The sequence below is a fragment of the Melozone crissalis genome, unplaced genomic scaffold (assembly GCF_028551555.1).
Source record: "Melozone crissalis strain CALT ecotype California unplaced genomic scaffold, PUWL_Pcris_2 ptg000042l_1, whole genome shotgun sequence".
In the NCBI taxonomy this organism is placed as follows: domain Eukaryota; kingdom Metazoa; phylum Chordata; class Aves; order Passeriformes; family Passerellidae; genus Melozone; species Melozone crissalis.
Genome location: NW_026535820.1, coordinates 5073947 through 5093344, shown reverse-complemented (window position 1 = coordinate 5093344; position 19398 = coordinate 5073947). Strand labels below are relative to the sequence as shown.

Here is a 19398-nt window from a genome sequence, read left to right as displayed (position 1 = left end):
AATGACATCAGTCATACAAGCAGAACATGTGGCGCAATAAATCAAAAACTAATTGAACTTTTGGTTGATTATATTGCCATCCCACTGCCTGCTTCGAGCACGGTTTCCTGGGACAATGCCCCCAGCCCTGGACAGCAGGAGCCTGCCCTGGGAGGTGACACGTGACAGCAGCTTCTCTTGAAACAGCGACACCTTCCACTCAACAAAAATGCTTCCAGGCTCAGGATGTCTATCTGACCAATATTTATTATTTCCCATAAGAAACATTCATCAATATGACAGTGACAGCCCATGTTCACTGGCACTTTCCATCTGGGACTGTTGGTGGCAGACATCTATAGGAGAAGACAGCACTTGTTTTTGTGCTAATTAGACACACACGTGGTAGTAATGAAGGGTATTCATTAGACTGATATAATTTAATATCATTATTCACACTTGAAAGTGCTCCAACTACATCAGTTGTTGGAGCCTGCAAGCCAAAATTTTCTGTCTTGGGTGTCCATGGCAGCATTGAGTCACTAGAAGTTGAGGGGGCGGATATTCATAGAGGTGGAAAGGAACAATTTCTGATGGGAGTATTAAGAAATCAAAAGCTTTGGCAAGAAGACCCTTTATTGAAGTGCATAAATATGGGATTAGACCCCAGAGCCATCAAGTCAGGAACCCATCCATGACTGAGCCACCTTTCCTCCCCTTGCAACCACAGATGTGTAGGGGGCATGGAGATCTATGCACATCTGCCTTTCTTAGGCATTTGCTTTTCTTAGGTGTCTGCTTTTGAAATTTTGCTTTGAAAAACCCAGGATTCCAGTATTTGTGTATGAAATGAAAAGGTAAAGCACAAAATATTTTTCTTAATATATTTAGTCATCTCTTCATTATGTGTAAGGAGCAAGATTTTATGGTAAATATGTTAAAGTACACATTTAACCCAACTTATTACAAATATCTTTGCAGCACTTCTGTGAACATTTGCCAATAGATCAGAGTTTAATTATTAGCTATTTATTGCAGAGGATTCTCCACACTGGTAAAAGCAAATGTAAAATAAAATGCTCCTATCTGAGTAGAGGCTTAAGCAGGAGCTAAATTAAATCTTTGTGTTAATATTATTCATAGAAAGGCAGATGGGAGCAGAAAATGTTGCAATGAAGAATATGGAATGAGATGAGATCACAGCATCAGTCTGTCCTTTGTAGATCTGGACAATGATCACAGAGCCAGATTGGATTAGTGAAACCTATTTACCAGAAGTTCAGAGCGGTTGCATGAAGCTGAAAGGCAGTCAGTAGGGAGAGCTGGAAAATGCACCAGATTTACAGCTGCAGCGATGAAAATTTAGAAGTTTTCACTGTGATTTCTTCCAAATGTGAGTACATCAAAATCTAACAACGGCTGTGGTGTTGTCTTTTAGAGGGGTGGGATGTTTAGCAGCGGGGAAATATTTGAAGGGAGCAGCTCATCTGTTCTGTGTGCCGTGCTCTGCCTGCAGCCCAGCCCTCGCTGCTGCTTTCTCGACCTAATCCCTGCAGGTGCTTCAATATTGTGGCTCTGTAAAATCTTTACTCTGGCAAAATTGGGAGCTCTGGAATCGGTGTTGCTGTACCTATGAGGTAACTGCTAAAGTGACAGCTTGCAACTGTGTGGCTTTTCTGTGTAATAGAAAAGAGAATGAAGTTCTGCGAGCAGTTAGAAGTGGGTGAAGTGCATGAATGTTGAATTTAAGTCTGCTGGCTCAATAAGTGGAACATTTCCAAAGCCATGCCCTGGAAATGAATGCATGATTAACATTAATTGCTTCTAATGAAGAGTAAGAACCGGACAAAGCCCAGCCTGCATTTGATTGAACAAATTAGTTTAAACTCAATGGCTGCATATTTCAGCAACAAGAAAGCAGGGGAAAGCAGGGAAAACAAATTGTGGGGCCAGATCAGATCTTTACTTGCAAGCTGCGACCATGAGCTCTCACCTGCTTAATTTTGGAATATAAGTGGAAATGACAAAGTGAACCATCACTGTAATTGTATTTGCTGCCCAAAATCCGAGCTATACGTACAAGCATCCTTTTGCAGGCAAATCCACATACATCACCTGCAAGGATTCGTTCTTCTCTCCCTTCTCCAGCTCTGCAGAAATTGGTGTTTGCAGGGACAGCCTTGCAGCCCCACTGTTTGCATTGCTGCCATTGTATTCCCACCCAAGTGGGTCACTTCTGGCTACTTCTGTGATTCACCCTTCTTTCAATGCCTATTCAAGCAATTGCATGTTTGCTGGTGCTGTGATTTCCCTTTCATGCCTTGCCTTTCTTCAGCCCTATAAACCTTTTGCCACTCGTTCTGGCAGACAACAGGGGATGAGGGACTGTGGATCATATGTATTCTGAAAGTAGGCAAATTTATGACTGTTAGGCACATTTATGTGTTTTTCCTTTTGCACTAGCCTGGGCAGCAGCTATAACAGCATGAGAGCACTTGCTTCTGGTAGAAATCTCTAAAAAACTGTACTCCTTACACTATGTTGTAAAATACCTAAAGTGCCAGAGAGACAAAAAGATAATTCCTTGCATTACTAAACTTTTCTGCACTTGAGTGTTTTGCTTAGAAGCAATTTGTTTAGTCCTCACACAGTGAAATTCCAGAACTAAAGGTGATGGAAGCAGCTTCAAAAACAACTTACAGCGTATTCCTAGGTTTAAAAAAACCCAAACCACCTTCATTATGTTTGTCTGGCTTTCATCCCACACTCAACATGGTTTAAAATATAAAACATGTCCTGCAGGAGAAGGCAGCGAGGATCCCTGAGGATATCACACTGTGCAGAGCAGGCTGTAATCACACTGACAGCTTAGCACACTCCAGGCAGGCAGACAACTTCCTTGTGACAAGCTCAGTGTGGAAGTGCCCTGTGCTGCAAGGGGCTGCTCACAGCTCACAGGGACCCTCCCATTTTCCTGTCCTGTTTCACTACAGCACAGGCCAGAATTTCCTCTCCAGTGTGCTCCCCATGCTCAGGACTTACATCCTCACTGGGGGGTGGAGGGATGGCTGTTAGACACTCACAAGCTGTCTAGGAAGAGTGACTTTGGTCTCAGTGCCAGCTCTGCTTGTACCGGAGCCCTGGAAAGGCCAGGCACTTGTTACTGCTGCCATCTGAGGAGAGGAGTTTGGCTCCAGCAAGGAGCAGCCTTGGATAACCTCCAGCTGCTTCCACAGCTCCAAAACTCTGCGCACAGTAATACACAGCAGTAATAAGGACTGCAAGTGAAATGTATGCCAACAACGCCAAGGAAAGCTCACCTGGGGAGTAGGAGTCACCCATCATCCTGTGACAAACCTTCCTGGCTCCTCAAAGCCTTGGGATTATACACACAGCCTGAATAGGAAACCCCCATTCATGTGCCTTGCCCCCAGGGTCAGCCTTTAGAACTGGAGTTAATTCTCCACATTTGGCAGCTTTCTGCAAGCCTGTTTCTGTCACTGGTGGCTAAATCCTGTAGCTCTGGTAGCCTGAACACAAAGCAGGGTAGATATGATGAGAGGAAGAACTGGTAGGGTCACAGAGTCTTTCTGGCCAGTTTCAAGCCTAACTCAAACAACAACAGTTTAAAGAGCCTTCACTTAGTCCAGTAAAACCATCACCCAAAACCAGTTGCCTCAGTCCAGACAAAAGCTTGGCTTGTGGCCTTGTCACCCTGTGTGTCTATTAGCTAGTGGTTCTATGTTTTTGGTGTCTTTGTGGGTCTAAGAAATAAAAAGTGAGACAAAGACTTTAAGGAAAATGTCCCAGGCTAAAGAAGAGAGCAGGTAATTTGGAGAATTGAAAAAGAAAATATTAGGCTTAGTGCAAATGTTGTGCTTTGGACATCATGCAGTGAAAGTGAAACAATGTCATGTGAGAGCTTGAGCTTATTGATAAGGTCTCTAACTAGATAAAATCATCATCTCCAAGTTAATGTATACACTACTCATTTCCTCCTGAAGTACTGGCAGGTGGGAGGCCAGATCCACACTGGGAAAGGAGGAGGATTGCTCCTCCTGGAAGCCTGTGGGAGAGGTGCAGAAACTCGGGATGGGCTGTGGCCCTGTGGCCACGGATTTCTGTATTGTGCAGCCAGAGCATGCTCTCTGAGATCTCATCAAAAGGGACTTTGGATTGTTTCAGCTGGAATCCTCCTTAAACCCTTTCTTCTCCCCCCTCTTCCTACCATGCCCACAGTGAATTCTTACAGAGGACTTTGAGGGGCACGTGTCCATCTCCACAGCATCCTGACCGTGTTCTGTTCTTCTCTTTGCAGCATGTAGTCCTGCCCGAAGACGAGCCAAAGCTTCACAGCACATCCTTGCAAAGAGTGTAAGAAAAATCTCCTTTCCTCTCCCTATTTTATTTTTTTCACATTCTAGCTGGCTATGCATACCCTCAAAAGTGCTGTGGGTAAATGGGAAGCAGATCTTCCAGAGTAAAGAAGGGCATCCATGTCTGATGCTGGGAGTGGGGTGGGAAACAGAAGGGGGAGTTCCTGTACAGCTGCAGTTTATTTGAAAAAAAATGCCAACAAACAAACAAAAACAACAAAAAACAAACAAACAAAAAGCCCAAAAAAGGCCTTGCCATGCAGAGCCAGTCAAAATGAACATAGTGCTTACCAACACTGGCCATCTGAGGGAATCACAGACTTCATTATTGTCCATAGAGCCTTCACAGTAAGCCCAGAGACACCTGCAGGAATGAAAAGTAAGCAAATCATGCCAAATCACATCAGTGTTAATCAAGTAGTAATAATAATAATATTCATGTTTGTCCCCTCGTCCCAGCAGTTCTTGCCTGCCCTTGCCTCAGCCTCGGTACAGAGGGCACAGAGGAACCCCCCAGATTAAATTAACTGAGCATTTTTCATGCTCTGAGTAAATGCCTTGCAAGTTCAGCTGCTTTCACTCATGGGTGTGAGGTTTCTTGTCTTCAGAGACAGTTTTCCCTCCTGAAATCCACTTGACCCATTCAGAACCCCTTGCACAATCCTTTTAGCTGATCTGCAGGAATGACAGTCTCCTCTGCATATCAAAGCACTTCTTACAAGTTTGAGACTCTTCTGCCAAAGCATTTCTTCTCACCGCAAACCTGTCTCTTATCTAGCACTTTGCTGAAGTATTTTGCTCCATGGCCTTCCCTTTTTCCATGCCCTTTCCTGCTTCCCAGATACATCCTCATTTTCCAAGAGCCTTTTCTTTGTATTCCTGATTCCCTGATCTCCTCACAGAACTGTGGGTCCTCCTGCTTACCACAATTACCTGTGCACCGGAAAAAAACATCACATTCACTCCCACCTTCTCTTTTGGTTATTAAAGCAGATCACAGGATCCCAGTGCATCACAGGACACCTGGAGTGGTCCCCAGGAAGAGTCAGAAACATGTCTGTCATTTTTTGGGTAGAAGCTCTGCATGTGTATATTTTCCCAAATTGTGACAGTCTTGGTTTGGTTGGTCTTGTCCCATAGCTCAGGCTGAGATTTCAAAATTACTCTTCATTCCAAAAGAAAGATGAGTCAGACTGCTGGAGTGTTACTCAAAATAAGCCATTTTGAGATATTCCACTTTCATTTGTTAAACCTTTGGTATATTTTGTTTTCCATGCAATATAAAAACAGATAAGTCCAAACCAACATGAACAATTCTGAATTGATTAAATAAAATACTTAGATAATTTACTTTTTTTTGGACAATATTTCTCATAGAACTATTCAGCTGAAAAAAATTCAGCTGGTTTGCATCAAAATCAAAGGAAATTCTGTGTCTGTTATCTTGTCCCAAATCTCAGAAGATAGTTGCTTCTACTAAATGGAAGCACCTAATATTTAATTTGGATTGGATCAGCTGCTGTGGCAGCACTGTACTCATAAAAGCCTAAGAAAATAAGATAAGAAAGTCCCTGTTTTGTTGCTATATTTTAAGAGGATTGGGGTTTTTTCCCTTTGGGGCTTTCCTGACCCCAATTAAGGATGTCCTTTGATTGGCTCTTAGTCATGATGCAGGCAGCATCACATTAGCAGTGGGAACACCAAGCCTGAGGAATGGTCTGCAGCTCCAGCTACACAAACAAGGATGGCTATGGCTCTCAAACCAAAGTGTTTGACTGAGCACAGCCAACTCTTAGACATTCCCCTTCCTCAGTGGGATGCAGCTGCTTGCAGCTGGTGAGCAAGCACTGAAGGAAATTGCACGTACTGGAATAGACGTGCCTGTGAGGAAGCCGTGATTGCCAATTTCTGGACCCACAGAAAAGTCGCAGAATGATTGTTTATTTTTCACTTTTACATCTGCACCTGCAGTCAGAGCTGTAGAAATGCCTCAGCTAACATGAAATCTTCTGCTCTGGTGATTGCAGTGGATGCACAACTTTAATCCTCAGCAAGGACAAAAATAGCTACCAACGTGGACATCTGCCAGAGCTTTTTTTTCACAGCAGAAGTACTCAAGCAGTGTAGCATTAAGTGATTTAACATTCAAATTACTGACTGTGGGGGGTAGCTTCCATCACATACAAGAGCTCATCCCAAAAGCATGATAACGACTGTGGAAGGGTGACAGAAAGGAGGAAGCCCCTTTTTTTTTCAGCTGTTTCACCAATATGTATATTTGCAGTTCCTATTGCCCTGTTAAGAGTTATTTCCAGTGGTAGTAGATCCTTCCCTTCTCTTCTAGCCCCAAAATCCCCTGGATAGAACTCTCTGGACACCAGTACCTGTCTACTTTGCAAGAAAAGTAGAAAATACCCCTGTGCATGCTAGAGCTGCCACATTAAAAATCAGCTCAGCATTAGGCCATCAAAATAACTTAACTCTACAAATCTGGAATTTTCTCCACCAACAAGCACATTGTTGTTCAGACTCTAACTTTCAAAGTTTTATCCAAAGCCAGGTATTTAACTGTCACCTTTTCTGGATGGTTGTTGGTTGGTAGTGGGATTTTAAGTCCAGGATCAGGATGGTTGGAAGAGCCTCTCTGTGACTGCCCCGTATCCTCTGTGCCCCTTCCCCCCGAGCACAGCTAATTCCAAAAGTGGGTATGGCAGGCCTCAGTGCTCTCATGTGCATGGCAAAGTCCAGAAAAAGAGAGTTTGCTGGGCTCTGATTTCAGAGTCAGAGTCCTGCAAACAGACCAAAGGATTTACAGGTTCTAAAAACAGTAGGTTTTTAGAGAGCAGTTTGGTAATTCTGCATAGTTTGGCTGACTCTGCCATTTGCACAGATTTAAATTTCCTGGTATGTCTAGAAAAGAAAAGTGACTCCAAGTTGATCCTTCTGCTTTACCCTAGGTACCCTAGAGAAATGTCAGCTCCACTTTAGATCAAAACCAAGCTACAGCAGGTTTAGTTTCCTGACCTAGATAAGTCTTTATATATTACAGTAATGGGGGAGGTAGCCAAAGTCACTGTGAAATCTTGAATTAGGAGATAAGGAACTCCCAAAATGTGCTACAACCAAATGCTGGAAAAAAAAAATTCTGCTGAAAGTATGTTATAGACATTGCACTGTTGTCTCCAGCTGTAATGGAAAATGGCACTGTAACTTATTTATACAGGTTCTGCTGCTTGAAGACATTTTGGCATTTCTGATATCATATGTAACAAGGAATTAAAAAAACATAGACAATGTGCCTAAATAATTCTTGCTATTAATCAAGATAAAAACCCTCTTCTTTTCCCCAAACTGTGCAACATGTAGGCAGAATGTTAAGTTTCAAGTCCATGGTGGTTTACACTGATCAAGTAAGCCACTTTCAGGATTAGAGGTGACTGCAGCCAGCATCCTACTTACCAAAAATGCTCTTTCCATGACAATGCAAAATAAGTGACCACAGCTGTTTCAGGAGCAGAGGGTTGATGACATTTTCTGTCACACACCTGCAAAGACTAAGTGTGACCAAGAGCACCAGACATTTTTCCAGAGATGGGGGAAAAAGCTGAGTTTTGTGGCTTTCCTTGAAAGCTGGAAGAGCTCGGTTCACACAAGGCAGACTCCAAGGGCTGTCATTAGAGACTCCTGCCAGCCACAGTCCATCATATTAGTCCTGAGGATGGGAGTCTCCACTGGTGTCCCCGTGGTGCAGGGGGTGATGCCCTGGTGAGCAGCTTGTAAGGTTTGTGTGGCCAGGGCGTGTGTGGACACAGGAGCCTGCAGGAGCTGCTGCAGAGGGATGGGGAGGTGCTGGAGCTGCTCCAGGGGCAGCAGGGAGGGAGGGAGCCAGTGCCAACAGCTTAAGCAGCAACAGGAGGCCTCTCACAACCAGCATCACCCTCGTTCTGAGGCATCGGAGCAATGCTGAGGCTCAGCTCTGTTGGCAGCCCCAAATTTGTGATCAGCAGAGCTGGGAGCCAGCTGCAGCCTCCTTTGGCATGTGCTTGTCTTCAAGGACACCAGGAGTCCCTTTAACTGAACACTTTTAGGCATGTCTTTAGGTAGTTTACAGCACATGGAGCATGATAGGCTGTGTGTCAAAATCTGCAGAAATAGGAGGAAACCGCTATCCAGCTGTGGATTAGGCTTTGGTTGCCTTACCTGCCTTTTCCACAAGTATTTTTGCCGGTTGTTGGGCAGTTTCTGCTCCTCATCCTACTAGTCAGTAGGATGTAGGCTTGTCCAGACTCCTGAGGGTACGTGGAGACAAAAGAATGAAAAGTGGTTAGGTTGGGATTTTTATTCTTTCCTGTTTTGGAAAACGTGGGTTTGCATATGTTGTTATGTCTGTGTAAAAAATCATATACACAGAACATTGCAAATTATTGGCAAACTGAATTAAAACACAATTAGAGGAAATGGACAATTTGGTGTGAGGGGAACATGCTTGAACAGGTTCTTGTTTTTATCTTGAGTGTGTGTTAAAAGGCAGAGCAATAGACAGAATTAAGGCTATTTCTATGTCAATAGTGAGCTGGCCAGTTTTTTGTCTCAGTCTTGAGGCAAAATAACTATATTTATATCTAAAACACATAGACAGCAGGTGCCAGTCATCAGCAAGATGCAACTAACTGCTTTTCTCATGGCCTTCCAACATAAGTTAGTCTAATAGGAAATAGGCTGAATAGTTGCCACATGTCTTGTTTCCTGGCTGGTTTGGATCTTCACGCTGTTTAAGTGGCTCTCTATGACACCAGCAAGTCTTTAGGGAAGAATTAAAAAACCCAACAAAGTATGAAACACTCTGTCCCTGCTGTCGGAACTTTGATCTTCTTGAGAAAACTCTTTCCAGACCATCCTGGAGAGCAGTCCTGACCACTCCACTGCTTTGAGGTGTATCCCTGTTTTTCCAAACTCACATTAGCTCTGGCATCCCCAGCTGCCTTTGGCAGGACAGTGAGTGCCATGGCTTAGTCGTAATTGGTTAGAAAAGAGCTTGATTTTGTTCATGCTTGTTTTCAGGGACTGTGGGAGATGGAGGGGGTGGGGGTGATGCTCAAAGTTGCAGCTGTCAGTCAGTCTTGTCTGTGTGAGCCAGTGTTGTGAAAATTAATCTCTAGGAGCACAATTCCTCTCTGCCTCATAGTCTCTGTAGTTTTTTATCAATATGTAAGTAAGTTCAAAAGACAGGAGAGACCATAAGGAAACAGCATTTGTAGTTTGCATTGCATAAGTTTGACTGGTTGCCCAAGATGTGATGCAATAATAAATCTGGGTTCTATCAGAGGCAAATCCTTTTCAGCAGAGCTTGGAGAAGAGCACATTTCAGCCTCCTGAGGAAAGTATAGAAAGGTGCAGCTAAGTAGCTGGGTCCCAGAAAGACCCAGCAGGATTTTCCCATACTTCTGTACACAGCACAGAAGCTGGAGCCAAACAAAATCCCAAAAATCCCACAGTCCCCACCTGACAAAATCCCCTTTGGATGACAGCAAAGCAGCAGGAAGAACAAGCAGCCTTTCAGCTCCCCCATGACCTCGAGAGAGCACCTGTTAGGAAAATTAATCCACAAACACCAGAGGTTTATGGCCAAAAAGAGACAGAAGAGTCCTTTCTGGCTTCATTCAAATAAAGGGAGAGGCCATGTGGCATTCCCCTGGGATTTCTCCAATTTTTGGAGGACACAGCCTCCCTTTTTATCCTAATTTCCTGGCCCCATTTCCCTCCTCTCTTTCTCCATTGGCCAAGGTACTTGAGAGGTACAGACTCCCCGATACGCCTCATACCAGAGATTTCCTTCTACCATATAACCCTCCCTTTTAATTTTTAATTCATATGGAATTTAGGGGGTTTTCTTCTCCATTGTTTCTTTCATCTCTCAATGTCTAATTTCATTTATCAGCAAACCCAAAGTTCATTTATAAAAAGCAAATATCTTTTTCCATTAATCAATCAGTGGAATCCTTCTCATTGTTTCTTTTATCTCCCAGTGCTAATTTTATCTACCAGCAGACCCACAGCTTGTTTGTAAAGCCAAATCTGCCACTCCTGTCACACCTGATCCCCGGGGCCGGGTGTGACGGGGCGTTTGCTGTCCCCTGCAGGTGGTGGCCATACCAGAGCACCGGTCCCACCAGGACCATCTCCTGCGAGTGCTGTATGAGGAGGAGGCACGGGGCAGCCCGGTGCAGCGCAGAGCCAGCCCCAGCAAGGGCACTGCCCAGCACCCTGGTGAGTCCTCAACTGCTGTATGGCACTAAATAGTCTATCTAGTTGTTGTTTTGCACTGTGTGATTGGAGATTTGCACTGAGCAGTCTTTATATCGCACTGAATAGTTTATGTTACATCACATGGTTTGTTATTCCCCTCTCCCATTGCATGGGTTTTCCCTCACTCCCTGTTGTCATCTTATTACAGAGGTTCCATACTGTTATCTCCTTAGGTACTGCAGAGGAGTTTCATACTGTTATCTCCTTATTTCAAAACACCTTCTTGGTGTTTCTCATGGACATCTCCTCAGAGCACTGACTCATTCTTCTTCACAAAGCCGCCAACTGACTCCAGTTCCCCTCTCAACCAGCCACCCCATCCTTTTATAGCACTCTTCTTCTCATTGGCTACAGCTGTGGCCTGTTAAAGTCAGGCCTGTTCCAAATCTTTGATAATTGGCCCAGCTGCAACTCTTTAGGCGTAAGATTACTTTCTACACCATCTTTATTTTCTTATATTCTATCCCCCTACAATGCCAGTACCCCCAGGTCTGGGGCTGGTCTCTTCCCTGGTCAGTCCCTCCCCTCGCCCCTCCTCACCTGTATCCCATTGGATGTGGTCCTCTTCCTCCACCCCCCACTCCCCGGGTATAAAAGTCCCCCACAAGAAGGGGATGGAAATAAATGTGGGATGTTGGTTCCCCACGTGGAGAAGAACTCTTCTGGTCTTTTGCCTTTGTCCATGTAAGATTGTGTGGGAGGGGTTCATAGCTAGCTGGGCTGGACCCGAACAGCCCATCCAGACACGGACTCTTAGAGCTGGCCAGAACCAGAACCAAAGCCCTTCGTTCCTCCCTGGCCCCAGAGTCTTTTTGGATATCGCAGTCTGCCACTTGTGCGGAGTAGCAGCAGACTGCGATATCCAAAACAGCAGACTGCGATATCCTCTTTATCATGGACCTTGAGGGTGAGTCCGTGCTGATGTGAAAAACACCAGTCACTCGTTTTTAAAATTTTAAAAGTTGAATAGTAATAAAATGGTTATGAAGATAGGAATATAATTAGAGTAATATACATTTGGACTATTAGGATTTAGAACAACACGAGACAATAAAAACAAAGAGTTATGGGCAGTCTGGGTATCTCTTTCTGGGCAAAATAAGCCCAAAAAAAGACACACATTAACAGAGGATTAACCCTTAAAAGCAATAACCTGTTGCATATTCATAGACCTCATATATGATGCATAAATTCCATTCAAACAAAGGATTCTGTCTGGTCAGTGTCAACTTCTTCCCATTAATCCTAATGGCATCTTCATGGCTAAGCAAGGTGGGAAGAAGTTCATTTCTTCTGATAATGGAGCAATAAATTCATTTTCTCAGAAAGATTTAGGTGTCCTGTGGCTGCTATCTCAATGTGAGTTCTCTCTTTAAAAAAAGTATCTTACATAGCATAGTTTCTATTTTAACATTATGTTATAACCTAAAAGTATATTTAACACACTACTTAAGAATATTAATACAGTATAACTTTCTAACATAACATATATAATATTCATTTTAATATTTGCAAAAAGCCAATCATAAAATACACATTTTTCACACTTAAAATATCCAGTGGAATTAATGAGATAATGACTGTGGCATTGCTCAACTTATTCAGAGTCATAAACACTCCCTGACAATATTTTAGAGATGATAAATTGTAAATTACTGAGTTTGCCTGAGTCATCTTATTATATAAGATCCCTGTTCAGTTGCTTAGGATCAGCTGAACGATAATCATCAGGGATGGATTTTCAGATGCTGGATGTCAGCCACAGACCTGATTTTTTGGCAACCAAATCTTGTTCAGCATATTTGTGAGAAACCGTGAAGGAAAAATAGATCTCGCCAATACAAAACCAAGGAGATGAGTAAACACAAACAGAGTGGTCATTCAGCTCCTCCAACACTGGTGTGTTATGTTTGGAAGACTGACTTGGAGGAGGGCTGTGCAGTTTCACATGGGATGACCTTCTAACCAAATACACATCTTTTGCTCTCCTGTGAAAAATCAGCCAGATGCAGTCAAGTTGTATTTCTTTAAAGAAATCCCACATGGCATGTTTTTCCAAGATAAATTGGACATCTGGATGTTAAAAGGTGCTACATCTCTAAAGCAGGTCCATGAAGGTGCATGTTCCTCACATCATTGGTCTGCAACCACACTGCACACAAGCCATCCCATTAAGAAACAAACCAGACAAGAGTGGGGCCTGGGAAACTGGAAAGGAAGAAACTGAGCCTGGGACCATAGGAAAAGACCTCAAAAAGATCTCAGGACCAGAGCCAAGACGTGGCTGAAAAAAGAGCAGGAGCTTCAGAGCTGGAGCAGGGACAGGAGAAGGAGTAGCTGGGGCTGGCTCAGGGTGAAGGATGGCAGGGAGGCAGAAAGGAGGGAGTGCAGGTCTCTGCTGTTAGGGGAGATGAGAGTAAAGGATGACAGATAAATACAAACAAGAGAAAAGCTGTAGGAATCTAAAAAGGAGAGCAGAAAAGGGGGCAACAGGTCTCATAGACGGAGAAAGGGAAATGAGTAGGCAGAACTTAGAAATTAAGCCTAAATTAGAACCAACGATAAACAAACAAGTAAAACAAACACAGATGAGGCCATTAGCATGTTTATTGTTACCATCAGAAATCCTGCACAAACAGCAAAGCAGGACAGTCCATTCCAGCATTCTGGAAGTGGAATTCACACTGCATCCAGCCACCACTGGGGAGCAACTACAAACCTTGAAGCCATGAAGACTTTCTTTTGCTTAGATATTTTGCTAAAAGTTTGCAAGAGCATTTTCTGTATCTAATAAGTGGGATGGGCTGAAGGGAAGAATCAGACAAAGTAAGAGAAAACAAATAAAAATGAAAAAATACGGGCATGAGCTGAAGCACTGCTGATCCACTTGCTGGATACTGTCAGTACCTAACATGCACGATGAGAGAAGGTAATTGCATTAACTTTGACGTGAGGGATACAGTAAGGTACCTAATGGAATTACTGGAGGGGGGTGGAGCGGGAACAAGGAAGCTGGTTAGGATATTTAGCACAGTCAAATATTGCCCCCAGAAGGAGGAGACAGTTCCAGTTGCTAAGTCATGCTGGAGACAGCACTGTAAGCAGCACCCTGGCTATTTCCAAATTTGCTGTCTTTATTTATATTCCATTGGTCAAATCAGTAGAGAGGTCCAGATTTCCACAGCCAAATAGGAGGATTTGGCCACATGAAAAAATCTGGCATCTCTCACTCATATATTTCCTTGGCACAGTGGGCAGGAATGTCAGTGAGCATTTATCCATGGATAAGCTATCGGATGAGCAATTACTTGAAACTGAAGGGTAACCTTCAGAGCTGAGGACAGCAGAGAGAGAGATGTCACTCAGCCGCTGGCAGAAAGGTGGAAATCCCTCCCTGTGACAGGGTTGACATTGCACACATCTCTGTCCAGGTTAAAATAACTCCCCAGAGCAATACAGAAAGGAGAGAATGATCTCCTAGGCAGGACAAACCTGCAGTGGGGGCTGAGGAGCAGCATTTGGGCTCTTTGCTTGTAGAAATACCTGAGTGTTTACAGAGGGGGAAAAGGCTCCCACTTAGCTTGGCCTGCTAAGGGCAGCTTGTCATCTCATTTGAAAAGTCCAGGAGCAAGCTGAGAGACTTTCCAGAATGACTTAAGCAGCTCCACAATCACTTATTTTGACATCACAATAGATGGTCACTCTGCTCTTTTGGCTGTAATCAAATCTGGTGGGACTGTAACCTGTGTCTGGGCTCTGTCCATATCTGGATCTCACTGCATAGAAGGAGGTTTTTCATACAAGCTGTGCCAATGGGATAATTGCAACTAATATAATGTTTCTTATGCTTTACAGTGGGAATTACTGAACAAGAGTCATCCAAGTCCTATAATCACCTGTTGGATGGAAAATCTTTGGTAAGCAAATAGAGCAAAACCAGCTACCAATGCATCTTAAAACCTTGTACCCATCAGCACGTCCCACACTAACACCATGTCAGTCTGCTGCAGAACCTGCAGATTCCACAGCCCTTGTTAAAGCTTGAAACAGGATTTGTGCCACAGGATCTCTTAGCTGGGAGCAGAGACTGGCATAGGACAGAGAACTGCCCCTCAGGAACCAGGAAGAGTGGTGGGATGGAAACAGGCAGGCTCCTGCTCTGGATGCTCAACCACCTGCAAGAGCTGGGAGAAATTAGCCTCTTGTCTCTCAGGGAATTGCACAAATTGAGAAAAAAATAATTTCTCAAGTGGAACAAGCATCAAATAATTTGTTTTCTCCAGAATGCCATCCTGACACAATAATCTCCAAAGTCAGGAACATACGTAAAGAGTTGATGGGAAAATTATCATACAAACCCCCAAAATGTGTTCTCTAACAGACGGAAAAAATATTTTGGTTAAAAATGACTCACCTTTACTAAAATGTTCTCCCTCACTTCTTTGTCTTACAGTGCCCCCCTAATTTTCATCGTCTCTAGATTTAATAAAAACTAACTTTTTCAAAGAAAAAAAAGTGTTTTAATAGTTTCTGGCCAACACCAGACCATGCTGTTGAAACTTTGTGGTTTTAGAGGCTCTTTTGGATGGTTGAAGCATGCTTGCTAGCTCATAGCTGGGCTACACTTATGAAAAATACAGTACAATACTTAAGGATGGTTAAAACTAATGTTATTCAGTGTAATGAATCTAACTGAACCTTCTAATAATTAACTTAGTTAAATTTCAAAGGATGTTTGCAAAAGTGATTTCAAACATTTCTAGATCTTAGGATACTTGAAAAACACACCTAAATGTATACCCAGTCTCAGATTAATCCTAGGAGTAATAGCCCTAGAAAGCTTAAGAACAGTTATGGTAGTGACAATAACATGAACATTTTTTTTCAGAATTGCCAGTAAAATCAATAAGTGTGCTTATTGCCTGAAATAATGAGTTCACCTCACAATTTTTGACATTTTTTTTCCTGTTTCTGGGCAACTCACACTTAAACTTACCATCTTGGTATATATGGATATGCTGTTCTCAGAGACCTGTTTATGGGGAAATGTGACTCAGCTCTGGTGGGCAATTTATGATCAAATAAGACAAGGATGATTGGGCACTTGTGGGGCCATGGCAGAACTGGAGCATAACCAGGGTGCCCCCACACCACAGAGCAGCACACAACTAAACAGGGAAACTCCTCTGAATGCTGAAGGAGCTGTGATGGCTGGGACATCTGCTTCCCAGGCAGCCCTGGAGGCGGGAGCAGCAAGGGGCAGGCTGCTCACTCTGCACAACACCTCACTGCCTCAGGAAGCTAAACACAAAAACTAGGGAATAAAAAGTTCTGCAAGTGTCCCTTCTTGGATGGGAGGTGTAGCTGTGGCTCACTCAAGTCCTGTGCTGAGCTCAGTGAGAATATTCACGTGAGCAACTGGCGATTGTGTGGGTGAGAGTTGTGCCGTCAAATCCCTAACCTGCTTTCTCTTGTTAAGAGACTTACAGCATTTACTGGTTTTCTTAAAACAGCCTCTTTCCTCAGATGAACTGCTGTCCCCACTCATCAGTGGCATTTCCTAATGATGTGCTCTGTCCTCCCCCAGATCCCTCCATCTCCAGTTGCCCATATCACGGTGAAAGCCGTGGCTGTCACGGGCTCGCCCACACGCAACCGCACTTCTACGGAAGAGTAAGTGCCTTCTGCTGGGAAAATTAATCCACAAACACCAGAGCTTTATGGCCAAAAAGGAGACAGAGGAGTCCTTTTACTTTATTCTAATAAAGGGAGAGGCCAGGGGGCATTCCCCTGGGATATCTCCAATTTTTGGAGGACACAGCCTCCTTTTTATCCTAATTTCCTGGCCCCATTTCCCTCCTCTCTTTCCCCATTGGCTGAGGTACTTGAGAGGTACAGACCTCCCAATACACCTAATCCCAAAGATTTCCCTCTTTTGCACAACCCTCCCTTTTAATTTTTAATTCTTAAGGAATTTAGGGGGTTTTCTACCCCATTGTTTCTTTCATCTTTCAATGTCTAATTTTGTTTATCAGCAAACCCAAAGTTCATTTGTAAAAAGCAAATATCTTTTTCCATTCATCAATCAGTGGAATCTTTCCCATTGTTTCTTTTATCTCCCAGTGCTAGTTTTATCTACCAGCAAACCCACAGCTTGTTTATAAAGACAAATCTGCCATTCCTCTCACTTCCCACCCTCCAGACATGCCTCTTGCTTCCCCAAGGCAGGGACAGATTGCTAAAGGTTATGCTGATTTTATCATCATCCATGGCCATTTATACAGCTATCTCTGTGCCCATTACGGCTCTACTTTATCACTGGGGAAAAAAATCATCGTAATTCAAAATAAAAGTATTTTCCCCCTAAGAAGTCTGTAATACTTGCCCTAAAATGTGATTAGAAAATGTAATTAATTGAAGAAAAAAATTATGTCTTAAAGTCTAATTAAGGAACAGCTTGACCATGATGCACTCATCGCCAGGCAGTTAACCCAGATGTGGGTCTGGGTGGGATTTGAGATGCCAGCATTGTCACCTGAGGGACAGTAACTAGCTCATGGTCACAGTGTCCTCACACTCCATACGCAGAGATGGATGTTCTCATGGAACTCATCACTACCACGTGGTCCCTGGGCTTTGGTGGAAGGGCCCAGCTCTCTCCTTGGGCAATCCCCCCGCTCCTTTTTGGGTGTCAGCTGCTAGAGAGGATGCACTTGGAGTGGTCCCACTTATAGCCTGTCCCCTTGTGTCAGTGTCCGCTCTGACAGTGAGGGAACAAGGACACCAAGCTGAGTGTGGCAGCTGCAGCATCCCAGCCCCCCGACCCACAGAGCCCCTGCTCATTCCAGACCTGCCGGTCCCAGGGGTGGGCCAGGTATGGGCACACATTTCAGCCAGGCACGGGGGCTGTCATTATAGTGCAAGAGTTCTATTGTTATTACATTGCAAGAGTTTCATTATATTGCTAGAGTATTGTCATTATATTGCTAGAGTTTCATATCTCCTTGATGTTTCTTGTAGGCATCTCCTCTAGGCGCTGACTCTTCCATGTCCTCACAGCAGCCAGCTGACTCCAGCTCCCTCTCAACCACCCAATCCACTCTTTTGTAACACTCTTCTGATTGGCTACAGGTGTCACCTGTTAAAATCAGGCCTGCTTCTAATCTTTAATAATTAACCCAGCTGCAACTCTTTAGGGGATAAGATTACTTTCTATACTACCTTTATTTACCTATATTCGATTCCCCTACACATGGGCACACCTTTTCAGCCAGGAGCCCTTGGTCCTGAGGGGCTGGTTGCCATAAGCAGGGAGGGAGGGCCAGGGAGAAGCACTCTGCACACACTTTGTGTTTTATTTGTTAGCCACAGGCAGCGCTGGAGGAAGACAACAGAGTATGACCTGTCCCTGCCACCAGGAGCAGAAGCTTCCCTGCCACTGACAGGAGGCAACCTGTGTGGGACACCCAGCCTCCTGAGGAAGATGTGGATGAAGCACAAGAAGAAGTCAGAATACCTGGGGGCAACAAACAGTGCCTTTGAGGCGGACTGATAAGGCTCAGCATCCCTTGGAAAGGCAGAAGGTCCTTTAGCAGGACAAGGTGCTTTAGGATCAATGAGGGAACAGACACAGAACAGCTCACCCAGGAAGATTATATCCTTTTTTATTACTTGATGCCATTGCCTCAGAACAGTGGGAGAAAGGCTAACAAAGGTAAAAATGGTGAATATGATGCGACTCAATGGCCTTTCCTTGTTGCATTACACTAAAATCCCAGCTATCCCGCTAGATTTACCTCTTGACTCAATGCTGAGACTACTGCTGATCCACTCACCATTTCCCATGCCCTGTCTGAATGAGCTTGGACTTGCAACAAGAGAAGCCTACAAAGAGGTTTGTGAATTCCTGCAAGGCAGCAGACTGATTACAGAGTGCCATTAAATCCCAGGATCTGCTCATGCACCACTGCCTGTCGTCCTTCTCCTCTCATATCATGAGATAAAAACCTCATCTTGCGATATGCCTGGCTGAATGACACATCCTAAACATCTCTTTTCCTTCAGTTTTGATGTTTCAAGGCAGGAGTAAAAGATGCAAAAATTCTAAAACAATGGGCCAGAACTGAGCAAGTTTGCAAACCTATGTACCAAACTTTGCTATGTGACGAATGATTTGTGTTTCAAGTTGTCCTGCCAGATCAAACTATGAGCAACAGGATACCCTCAAGGGATACCTTTTTGCTGTAGAGCCTGCTTATAAGTGAAACAGTAGTCAGCAATTTACCCTGCACCCATGTGGTAAAGGATATTACATTAATAAATGCACAAAATACTAGGAGGAAGGAAAATATGTAAATCGTGCAACTAAGTGACTAAGCATAAGATATTTGCATGTAAGAGACCTGTGCTTATGAATAGATGGATTTAATGGGATTTGCTTTAAAAATTTTTCTCTCTCTCTTTTTTTTTTTTTTTCAATTTAGAAATTGCTGGTCAGGTCCTCTTTAGTTTTTCTGTCAAAAAAGAACAAAACAGTTTTATAAAATAGTTTTCACCACTGTTATGGACAATATCATATTAGCCATGAGCAGTACTTGCCTTCTGTGAGTGCTCTCCCAGTTATTATAAAAAACCACTGGTTTCCCTAAATACAGAACTTTATATTTAAAGTCAGAGGAGGCGTATCTCCTGTTGTTTGTAGTAATGATCACCTCTGATCTAACCGCCCATGCACTGA

The 19398-nt window shown here is 43.6% G+C and overlaps 1 protein-coding gene across 1 annotated transcript; it reads left to right on the top strand.

Moving 5' to 3' along the window:
- The first annotated feature begins 761 nt into the window (after positions 1-761).
- On the top strand, positions 762-18623 carry VXN (vexin). Its single transcript, XM_054285264.1, has 7 exons — positions 762-836; positions 1203-1372; positions 4298-4353; positions 10496-10622; positions 14517-14578; positions 16249-16334; positions 18027-18623. Exons 2-7 carry the CDS (start codon positions 1309-1311, stop codon positions 18211-18213), a joined length of 582 nt encoding a protein of 193 aa, XP_054141239.1. The 5' UTR covers positions 762-836; positions 1203-1308; the 3' UTR covers positions 18214-18623.
- Positions 18624-19398: the final 775 nt, after the last annotated feature.

Excerpts from the sequence above, each read along its gene's own strand:
- VXN (XM_054285264.1), top strand. The coding sequence starts at position 1,309 with ATGCACCAGATTTACAGCTGCAGCGATGAAAATTTAGAAGTTTTCACT. Across the intron at positions 4,354-10,495 it reads AGCACATCCTTGCAAAGAGT|GTGGTGGCCATACCAGAGCA; the intron begins GTAAGAAAAATC and ends TGTCCCCTGCAG. Across the intron at positions 10,623-14,516 it reads GGGCACTGCCCAGCACCCTG|TGGGAATTACTGAACAAGAG; the intron begins GTGAGTCCTCAA and ends TATGCTTTACAG.